The sequence below is a fragment of the Dasypus novemcinctus genome, chromosome 14, assembly GCF_030445035.2.
Source record: "Dasypus novemcinctus isolate mDasNov1 chromosome 14, mDasNov1.1.hap2, whole genome shotgun sequence".
Lineage (NCBI taxonomy): Eukaryota > Metazoa > Chordata > Mammalia > Cingulata > Dasypodidae > Dasypus > Dasypus novemcinctus.
The window spans coordinates 50,605,634-50,617,767 of record NC_080686.1 but is presented as its reverse complement, the minus strand read 5'-3'; the positions used below and the strand labels follow the sequence as shown (position 1 = coordinate 50,617,767).

At 34.3% G+C, this 12,134-nt stretch overlaps 1 protein-coding gene across 1 annotated transcript in view; it reads left to right on the top strand.

The window, feature by feature from the left end:
* Positions 1–12,134, top strand: part of MMP16 (matrix metallopeptidase 16) — a 271,508-nt gene that overhangs the window by 135,759 nt on the left and 123,615 nt on the right. Inside the window, exon 3 of the mRNA XM_004474746.5 lies at positions 2,281–2,403. Coding sequence (XP_004474803.1) covers positions 2,281–2,403 — 123 coding nt within the window. The remainder of the gene's footprint in view (positions 1–2,280; positions 2,404–12,134) is intronic.

Sequence of the window (12,134 nt, the reverse complement as noted above, 5' to 3'; positions counted from 1 at the left end):
ATACTATATTTTAATTGTGTGTATTACCTATAGAATGGAAGGTCAACAAGGAAGGGGCTTTTGCCTCATCTTTTTATACCCACTTTCACATCTCTCAGCATGTTGTAAAAGCACAAAACAAATTCTGTCATGAATGAGTCAGTGATTGAATGGGTAAATAAATGAATAATTGGCACATAAGAGAAAATATATGAAATGGGCAAGAGCCTAAGAAATACATAAGGCATTCAACAGAGGTATCTTTTAGCAGAAGAGGCAAATATTCATCTTAAAAACACCATCTTTTGGAAGATGCCTATGCTTCTGAGAAATTTATATTGGATCCAACATATGCATGACTTAAAACAAAAATTTACATTAATAATTTAAACAGTTTTTCAAGTTTTGAGTCCTTCATCTTTTAATATTTCAGATGCTTAACATAATTTTAGAGAATATACACTCTTTTGAAATACTTTTTTATCCTAATAATAGTTGGTTCTATTTTGCCAATTTTTATTCCACTATCCCTTTCAAAAATAATTTTCCTAATAATATCTTTAGTGAAAATATGAAACTTCTTCCTATTTCATAATTATATATTTTTTGTCTTCCCAGTACTTCCAGTAAGATAATTAGGGATAAGAATTTGTTTTAAGAATATTCTAATTTTTTTATTATTGATAATATAGTTAATGAAATATATATGTAACTTAAACATCAGGACACATCATTAACATTTCATATTTGTTAGTTAAATCTGTATCTAAATCTTATACAATTTACTAAAAACAGTCATTTTTTTTCACTAATATAAATACAAAGTATCCCTATCCATCTTTTCATTGAATATTTATTGAATATCTCTTATATGCCAGGAATTGTACAAGATACTGCCACTGTGTTTTACATTCTAGGGAAATAGTCTCTCAAATTTTGTGGATTTAGGAATGTCCAGGAAATGTTAGTTAAATATAAGAGGTCTACAGTCTAAAATCGAGAAAGTTCAGTTCATTAGGTCTGGTAGCCTCCTAGGAGTTAGCATTTATAAGTAGTCCCATGTTATTCTGACACTTTAATAAAGGGAAAGAGTGATTTCCTGGATTAACTCTAGAATGCATTTTAAACTGGGATGGAATTTGTTAAGGCTTTTAACTACAATAACTACTTTATTACTGAACACAGAATAAAAACAGCAGATATTTTATGATTATTGGAAGAGTATCATCTTTCTAAAAGAAATAAATGTTTTTATTTCATTGTTACATGAAGTTATTCTTATATTTCAAAAGCAGAATAAATGATTTATTTATGTAAGATAAACTATTTCATTCATTTTTACAAAATGGACATTGTTAGATAGTTAGATACATTCAATTATTTTCCATTTAAGGAGTGTAGAAAAATTACGTATTGGGTGAAATAGATCAGAATTGATTCCTTTCTCTCATTTCTACTTTCTGAATCATGTAACACTATGAATAGTCTGCATTAACTTTGTAATTGTTAAAGGGCTAATGAACAGGAAACTATTTTATCTCATACACACACACACACACACACACACACACAACTGCTAAAATCATGAAAATCTCCTTAAACAAATGCAAGTTTAGATAGAAAACATGACAATGGTCAATTGAAACCATCTAGAAAAAACTTACATAAAAATTAAAAAATTAATACATTGAAAGCAATATTTTTTTTCTGATGTAAATATATTACAGCCTATTTTTGTGAAGTTAAACCTCATATTCAGAAAAGAAATTAAAGCCTAAGCAAATGACTGTTACTTGGAAATTGAGTAATGATCAAAGTGGAAAGAAGGAAAAAGAAGTTAAATGCAAATGTTATTTGAACAAACAATTCAGTTCTGTGTAAGTTAGAAGAGTATAGAATAAAATAACTGTATGGCAAATCTGGAAGAGACTTTAGTGATTTATTTTAAACAGGCTCAATTTATGAAAGAGGCTAAGAATTGACTTGCCCAAAGTCACATATTTTACTGAGAGTGAATTTGTTTGGAAACTTTTAGATTCCTCAGCCCACAATGAGCTCATAATGAATTAGAGAGATAAAAACTATTTAAAATATCTAAGTAGTGAACTAGTGGTTCAGGATCATTCAGAAAAAAAACACTCTTGTCAGCTTAGCACAACTTATAAGGAAACTGACAATTGTCCTCTTTACATTTTTCCCTTTTCATCATTACTGTCTTAGATTAATCTTTTAATTGATTTCCTTTTGAATTTTAATGATTAGGGTTGTTCATAAATAATTGGGAACTACTGCTTTTTGCAGCTGGATGAAGAAACCTCGATGTGGTGTACCTGACCAGACAAGAGGCAGCTCCAAATTTAATATTCGTCGAAAACGATACGCATTAACAGGACAGAAGTGGCAGCACAAACACATCACTTACAGGTATAGCAATTAATGATGAATTTTCCTTTTCCCCCACTTTTTCATTACTATTATTTTAAAATTTTGTTTGGCATCTTCTGCACATTGACTTCATGTTACCATATAGTGATTTAATGTTAATGTAAGGAAATTAAAACTCTTTAACTGAGAAGAGAATAAATTATTTACAGAACTTAGAACTGCAGAAATTCTTTGAAATACTTGGTAAACTAAGTTTTCAAGTTCATTGAATGCATAATAATATTCTGAGGTTCTTTGACATGAACTATATTTATATTCTAATACTACATTCTTTGACAATTATTTTTACTCTAAAAATAAAATAATAGGTGATATTTAAATAATTTTCATTTAAGTAAAATGTCTTTGAATCTATTACTTAACTTTTAATTTCAGTCTAACCATTTCACTTTTTATCTTTGTCAATAATATAAGCTTATTGTCCTTTATTGCTGCATCTTCAAATGAAGGATGCCAAAGGGTTATAAGTTTCTTCCAAACTTTAGTGATAATTGCTGTTAATAGACATGTTCCTATTTATTCATTGATTCATTGAACAACTTCTTACTGAGTCCCACTATGAAATAGAACAGCACTAGGTACTGGGGATATAGCAAAAAAAAAAAACAAAAAAAAACCATGACTACCCTATCTGTCCTCATGGAAAATTACAGTCACCTGTAGAAGCTGAGCACCCATATAACCATGAACCCTGCTATGAAAAGGAAGGAACAAGATATAATAGAAATATAAAGTTCACCTATTCCAGAAAACCAAAAAAAAAAAAAAAAAAAAGTTTTCCTCAATAACCAACCTTTTAGGTGAGACCCAGAGGATTAAAAAGAACTGATAGACCAAAGGGCAGGAGAAGAAGATGGGTATTATAGGGCTCTTACTCCTCACAGAAAATTTGAACAACCAGCAAGAACTGGCAGACGCATCTTTTCCAGAGCTCCAGAAAACAGTTAAAGGACTACAGTAACAGTGTTAAGTACTGAATCAAGAGAGAGGCCACTTAAAAACAGTAGAATCCACAGTGCTCTGGCTCGCCTCTCCACCAGCCCCTTACAGGTTTTGCACAGAGCTGGCTCCTACTCCAGTGCAGATCCCTGGGTGGGTTTCAGAGGGAGCAGAGTAATCCTCATGTTCATACTGGGAGCATGTGTGTCGGGCCCAATCTGCCTGGTGGTGGCCTGAGGTACTCAATGTCCCAGAACTTGTCTTGTGTGTAGAAGGCTGCTTACAGAGTTTTCCTACAGAATACTATAGGAAAGGAGTCAACTCATGCTGCCTGGACAAGGTATTGCTGGCTATAGGACATGCAGAACAGTGCCTGGGGCTGTGAGGAAACTTTGGGAATGGCGACATTTGGAACCATATAAACAGTTGAAATTCTAGGGCCAAGTGTGCATGCCCAAGAAAAGGTGCATGTGCAGCAAGGACTAGCTTCTACACTTTGACCTGGATCTATTCTCTAAATTCATTGTATGGACAAGTTCTGAAGAAGAAAAGTCACACAGGTCATTTTGTGAACACTGGGAAATTTCTTTTCTTTTTTTCTCTCTTGTATTATTTTTTTTTTAGCTCCTTGTATTCAAGGAAAGTTTGTCATAATACTACAAGATACAAGCATAAGGAACAGAAGACTCAGAGTCTAAATTCCAATAACGCCTTAAAATATGAAAATATCCAGGTTTCAACAAAAGATTATAAAACATACAAAGAAACAGAAAGTGATGGCTTGGGCAAAGGAGAAGATTAGAAACCATCATTGAAGAGGATCAGACCTGGGACATTCCAGATAATGACTTAAAAAATGGTCCTAAATATGCTCAAGAGCTAAAGGAAAATATGTACAGAGTGATATAAGAAATCAGGGAAGTGATAGGTCAACACAAAGACAATAGAGAGATGGAAATTAAGAATAAGAACTAAAAAGAACTGAAGACACAGTAGCAGAAATTAAAAATTCCATAGGAGAGTTCAGCAGCAGATTGGAGCTGACAGAAGAAAAAATCAGTAAACTTGTAAATAAGACAATTGAAATCATCCATTCAATGGAGTAGAAAGATGAAAGAATGAAGAAAAGTGAACAATATCTGAGTAACCTGTGGGTGGAACCACCATCAAGTCTACCAATGTACTCATTGTAGGACTTCCAGAAGGAGAAGAAAGAAGTAAAGAGGCAGAGAAAATATTCAAAGAAATGATGACTGACAACGTCCCAAATTTAATGAAAGATATGAATAAACACATTCAAGATGCTCACTGAACTCCAAATAGGACAAACCCAAATACTGTATCATGCCATGTTATAACCAAACTGTTGAATGTCAAAGATAAGAGAGAATTCTAAAAGCCACAAGAGAAAAGCAATGTGTCACATATAAGGCAGGCTCTGTAAGATCAAATGTTAATTTTTCATCAGATACATGGAGGAAGATAGCAATGGGAAAATATACTTAAAGTGCTGATGGCAAAAAATTACCAACCAAGAATTTTATATCTGGCAAAACTGTCCTTCACAATTGAGGGAGGGATTAAAACATTCCCAGATATACAAAAACTAAGGCACTTTGCCACTATTACGCCAGCCCTAAAAGAAATGCTAAGGTGAGTTCTGCAGATTGACAGGAAAGGACACAAGTTAGTTGACTCAAGGCACATGAAGAAGTAAAGATAAAGACATGGGTACATATAGATACAAGTGCTATTATAATTCTGGTTTATAAATCCACTTTTTAATTCCTGCAGGACCTAAAGGACAAATACATAAATGTAGTAATAAATCAGTGGTTCTGGATTCATAATGTATAAATGTGTAATTCTGACAAGAATTTGACAAGAATTGATTGAGTCTGCTATCCCACTTTTAGTAAATTCCATTTAGTTGCTACTACTTTGGCATAAAAAGTTAGGGAAATTTCAGTGTAAAACTAATTTTTGTTTACTTAATTGATGAAAGGGTACTTGTCATATCCATACCAAAAGAATTTTGACCTATGAAATTTATATAATTCCATCTTCTTAACTAAAATAAAATACTGATTGGCATTATATAATATTTACTATGTCCCTGTGAGTTTTTTTAAATTCTTAATGGATAAAACACATTGCAATAGCCTTGTTTTACATTTCCCATAACTTGTATGCAAATGAATAAATGTTTGATGGTTTTACACTTGCACATTAATCTATTTTACAGAATTAATGAAGGGAATTAATTTTATCCTACCATTAATAAAGAAAACAATCATTTAAACAGCTTTTTTTACTAAAAGTCTCTTTCCCTCAAAATTTACTATTTCTTTAACTGTCAAATTCTCACACTTTAAAAAATTTCCCTAGATATATAGTGTAGTAAACTTAACATCTCCCTTATTGAGAAATTTAAATATTTTTTAAAGAACCGTGAAACTGAGTATAAGCTTCTTTTGCCTTTTAATACACAAGACTAGATCCCAAAATATTTAGTTTTTTCTTTCTGTATTAGTGATAAAACAGTATTCCAACTTTGAAAAAGATTTATTACTCTAACAAAAATTTGAAGGGGAAATACTTTATTAATAGGTAGAACTGCTCATCAGTTGCTATCAATCAAATGATGCTAAAACATGAGAATCCTGACTTTACAGCAAGCTGATAAATCAATTTAAGATAGCTTTTCCACAGTACCAATCATCCTGATGAATAAAGTCATCAATTTTATTATGTAGGAATAATAGGCATGGTCATTAAAAAATAACAGTTTTTAGGTTAAAATTCTGCAATTTACTAACATGAAAGTTTTAAGGAATTAGTGAAATATTATTATGAAGCAACCTAATAGAGATGTCCAAAAAGTGAAATCAGTTATCTTATTAAAATGAGAAATTTGAGCTTTGTTAAGTTTTTCAAACCAAAGCTCTATTTTATTTTTATTGTGGTAAAATAAACATAACAAAATTCCCTAGTAGCCTTCATTTTATAGCATAGTCTTTTTATTTAACAAATACATATTAATCTTTTCTGTGTCATTTATTATAATTATTAAGGTTAACAGCCTTATTTTACTTTTATTAATACATTATCTCTTTTTGCTGTTTATTATTTCAGTTCTTTGTAAATACAAAATACATCTCTCAGTTGCAAATAGGTTTTTTTCACTGAATTAAGAATTCTATCTTAATTTTAAGGCCCTGTCAATTGTCTTGTATTCATTAATGAAATTACATATATTTGGTTAAGCATATTTTGGAAGTTAACCAGTGTATACCTTTGAAAAACAGGAAATTGTCATCAAATTCAAATAGTACTCCACATTTATTACTCTCAGACTATATCCAAATCTGACCACTCCTCAGTGTCTACACTGGTACTGCCTGGGCCAGATCACTATCATCTCTCACTTAGATTTTTGCAATAACTCCTAACCGGTCTCCCTGTTTCAAGTCTTTTCTACTTCAGTATATTTCCCACAGAGTGGCTCAAGCAATTCGTTAAAACTAAGAAAATTTTATTTAAAATGTATACTATAGTATAGAATTTGGATTCTTGTCTTGAATGATGGGGGTGCACCTCTGCCACTTAGAAGCTTTTTTCTAAATTCTTCTAAGTCTCACTTTCTTTATAAAATAGGTTTAAATACACATCTCGTTGAGTTCTTTAGAGTGTTCAAAAAGATGACAGGAAGTACTTGCCTGGCTTATAATAAGGGCTTAATAAATGATATTGTTATTATTTTAATGTAATTCCTGCCCCACGTTCATAAGTATCTTGTCATAGTTACAATTGGGTTACAAATATAATCTGTATATTATTTTTTTCATTGTATAGGACATCTTAAATATTTTCCTTGCTGCTAGTCTTAAAATATTTTGGTTCTACTGATATTATGACATGCAGTAGATAACTTTAATTATTGCTTCATCATTGTGAATTGTTTATTTTCCAATACTCTTTATTATTGCATTGCAGAAAATATTTACCTAAATATTACATCATCTTTTTTTAAAATTACAATTATTTCCTTAGTACAAATTAATGGGTGGTAAGGCTATTGGATGGAAAAGCATGAAAATTACTGGGATTCCCATGGAATATGCTCATTGCTTTTCACAAGGAGAGTATGAATTTATATTACCACAGTATAAAAAATGTATATATTAGTTTCTTTTGTTTTATTTAGAAAAACAATGGAAAAAATGGGAAAAGAGAAAAATGTGATAAGTATTAAGTGAATCAAGAACAATATCTCTCTTTTATCCATTAGCTCTCAGTACTAATAAACTAGTTAAAGTAAATAATGCCCACTTTACTTTTTGTTTTTTTTCACATTACTTTTTAAAATGTACATAGTTGTTATATATTTGTATTAAACAACTACTCACAATGTTTTATTTCAGCTAGAAAGCCTTAAGTATATAATTAGAAAAAAAATAGATCATCAAAAATTGTAATGAACTGAACTTGTCTTAAAAAATTTAGAGATAGTGCTGATGGGAACCAGCTTCTCTCTACCCAGGTAGGATTGCAGCTCTAACCTAAACTCCAGCCCCACCTCCAGCAGGGAGGATGTTGGGGGAACATGAACCAGTCTGTCTGGGAAACTACAAGCCATGCTGCAGAGGCCAGTGGTGCCCATCCTACTCCAGCAATGCAAGCTGCCTCAGGAGCTTTTCTGTGGCTGGAGTTGGAAGCCCTGTTTCCTATAAACAGGGAGGAAGAAATGGTTGGCCATCAACCAAGGACTGACTAAAAATCACAGTGAAGTTAGGCACTGGCTTTTTTCCACCAGGGTTGGATTGCAACCCTAGCCCAGGCTCTAGCCCCACCTCTGCCAGAGGAAGGCAGGGGGACTTGTACCAGCCTCTCCGAGCAACTGCAAGTGCTTTCAGCCCACATGAACTGGTATATTGAGCACCTTTGATTCTGTCTCCACCCCTCCACCCTCATAGGATAGGAGGGGGCTGGTGTTTCTTCACCCTCTCTGGGAAACTGTAGGTGCTTTCAGCCCACACAGACTGGATAATAGGGCAGCTGTGGCTCCATCTCTTCCCCCCAACAGGATAAGAGGGGAGCTGTGTTTTCTCAGTCTCTCTGGGCAACTGCAGGTGCTTTTCACTTGCACAAACTCAACTCTTGGGTCCTCGTGACTCCATCCCCAACCCCAATAGAACAAGAGAAGGACTGTGTTTCCCCAGCCTCTCTGGGTGACTAAACATGCTTTTGGCCCACACAGATTGAATAGCAGGACACCTGTAGTTCCATACCTGCCCCCAAGGAGAATAGAGAGGAGCTGGGTTTCCTTAGCCTTTCCAGGCAATGGCAAGCACTTTTGACCTGCATGCCTGGAACTGGTGAGTATATGTGGATCCACCCCATACCCCAAAAGGAAAGGAGGGGGCTGGTGTTTCTACAGCATTTCCGGACAACTGCAGGCACTTTTGGCCTGCACAAACTGGACAGTTGGGTGCCTATGGATCCAGCCCATCCCCTAATTGGATAGGAGGGGGCTGCTATTATCTCTACCTCTCTGGGCAAAGGCAGACACTTTTGGCCTACACAAAATGAACTGTTGTGCTTCGGTGGTTCTGTTCCCACTCCCTAAAGGGCAAAATGGACAGTACTCCCTCAGTCTCTCAGGGTAACTGCCGGCATATTTGACCCACATGGATTAGATTGTTGGGCACTCCAGAGGGTCCATCCCGACCCCTGGCAAGGAAGGGCGTGCCAGTGCTATGTCCATCTATTTGGGCAACTGCGGTCATTTTGGATCCACACCAGCATAGATTACTGTCTGCACCTGCAGCTCCTTCCCTGCCCCAGGCAGGAGAGAAAGGGGTAAGAAGCTTTGGCAGTCTCTTTAGGCAACTACAGAGAGTCTGGGCTGCCCACATGGGATTATTACACACTGCTGTGGCTCTGTCCCTACCCCTAGCAGAGGAGGAAGGTGGGAGAAGCTTCAGTTCCTGGGGCAATGCAGGCAGCTTCAGCCTCCACAGCTCACAGTGTCAACTACATCCTTGACTACTACTAAACACCCAGCAAGGGAGAAAGGTCAAGAAAGCTCTAAATTTAAGAGAGAAACTGCACCCAGAATAAACACATCTAGTAAGCCAGATGCCAAAACACTAACAAAAAATTACAATCCATACCAAGAAACAGGACAATATGGCCAATTAAAGGAGCAAGATAAGCCTCTAGATGACATAAAGGAGTTGAGACAACTAATCATAGATGTTCAGACAAATCTTCTTAATAAATTCAATGAGATGGCTAAAGAGACTAAGCATACTAAGAAGACATTGGATGAGCACAAAGAAGAATTTGAAAGGATACATAGAGAAATAGCCTATCTTATGGGAATGAAAGATGCAATAAATGAAATTAAAAATACACTGAAGGCTTATAATAGAAAATTTGAGGAGGCAGAAGAAAGGATAGGTGAGCCTGAAGACATGGCCTTCCAAAAGCAAACATACAAAAGAGCAGATCAAGAAAAGAATGGGAAAAACTAAACAGGGTCTCATGGGAACTAAATGACAGCAAGAGACATGCAAACATACATATCATGGGTGTCCCAGAAGGAGAAGAGAAGGAAAAAGGAGCAGAAGGAATATTTGAAGAAATAATGGTGGAAAATTTCCCAAGCCTTTTGAATTTTTGAAGGACATAGATATCCATGTTCAAGAAGCACAGAGTACTCCCAACTGAATAAATCTGAGATACATGCTAATCAGAATGTCAAATGCCAAAGACAAAGTGAGAATTCTGAGATCAGTAAGAAAACTATGCAAAACATATAAGGGATACCAAATATGATTAATTTCCAATTTCTCATCAGAAATCATGAAGGCAAGAAGACAGTGGTATGATATATTTAAGGTACTGCAAGAGAAAAGCTGCCAGCCAAAAATCTTATATCCAATAAATATTTTCTTTGAAAAATGAGGGGGAGTTTAGAATATTAGCAGATTAACAGAAAGTGAGAGTTTATAACAAAGAGATCGGCTTTGCAGGAAATACTAAGAGGAGTGCAAGGGCCTGAGGAGAAAAGACAGGAGAGAGAGGCTTTGAACAGAGTCTAAAAATGAAGATTATATCAGTAAAAGTAAGTCAAGTTGTTAAAGAGTGGTGAAAATAAATGACAGATAAAACCCAAAGGTCAAAATGGGTGAAAGAAGAACTGACTTTATAGTAATAACATTTAATGTAAATGGATTAAACTCGATAATCAAAAGACACAGACTGGTGGAATGGAAGGAAATATAAGCCATCTATATGCTGTCTTTAAGATGCTCACCTTAGGCCCGAGGATACCAATAGATTTAAAGTGAAAGATTGGAAAAAGATATTCTACGCATGCAGCAACCAAAAGAAGCTGGATTAGCTGTAGTTATATTGGATGAAGTAGACTTTAAAGGCCAAAATGTTATGTCTCTAATTATAATTAGTAACAGGCAATTCACGAGGAAGAAGCAACAATCACAAATTATTTGCATCTAAGCAGAATGCCCCAAGATACATGAGGCAAATACTGGCAAAACTGAAGGGAGAAATAGATATCTCTACAATAATAGTTGGAGACCTCAGTACACCACTGTCAGTGTTGGATAGAATATCTGGGCAGAGTATCAATAAAGATAAAGAAAGTTTGAATAATATGATAAATGGATTAAATCTAATAGACATATATAGGGCATTGCAACCCAAAAGATATACATTCTATTCATGTGCTCATGTAACTTTCTCCAGGATAGACTAAAGGTTGTCACAAAGCTGATCTCAATAAATTCAACAAGATCAAAATTATACAAACCACTTTCTCTGATCATAATGGAATAATATTGGAAATGAACAAGAGACAGAAAAAGGGAAGAATAGAAAATATATGGAGATTAAACACTACATTTTAAAATAATCAGTGTTTCAAAGAAGAGATTATGAGAGAAATCAATAAATATTTCAAGAGGAATGAAAACAAGAACACAGCATATCAGAAACTATGGGATGCCAGCAAACAAAGGCATGCTGAGAGGGAACTTATAGCCCTCAGTGCTTACATATAAAAGAAGAAAGAGCTAAAATCAATGACCTATTTACACAGCTGGAGGAACTAGGAAAAGAACAGCAAACTAATCTCAAAGCAAGTAAAAGGAATGAAATAACATAAATCAGAGCAGAAATAAATGAAATTGAGAACAAAAAAACAATAGCGAGAACTAACAAAATCAAAAGTTGATTCTTTGAGAGATTAACAAAATCTACAAACCCTTAGACAGACAAAAAAAGAGAGTGAATGCAAATAAATGAAATAAAAATTGAAAATGGGGACATTACTACTGACCCCACAGAAATTAAAAAGATCATGACAGGATATTATGAACAACTCTACACCAACAAACTAGACAATGCAGATGAAATGGAAAAATTTCTAGAATGTACAAACAACCTATACTGATCTAGAAGAAACAGAAGACATCAACAAATCAATCACAAGTAAAGAGATTGAAACATTTATCAAACAACTCCCCAAAATGAAAAGCACCAGTCTTACTTGAGCTCTTCCAAAAAACTGAACAAGAAGGAATGCTACCAAACTCATTCTGTGAAGCCAATATCACTCTAATACCAAAGCCATATAAAGATATTATGAAAAAAGAAAATTACCCATTTCCCTAAAGAATATGGATGCAAAAATCACCAACAAAATATTTGCTAATTGAATCCAACAACATATTAAAAGAATT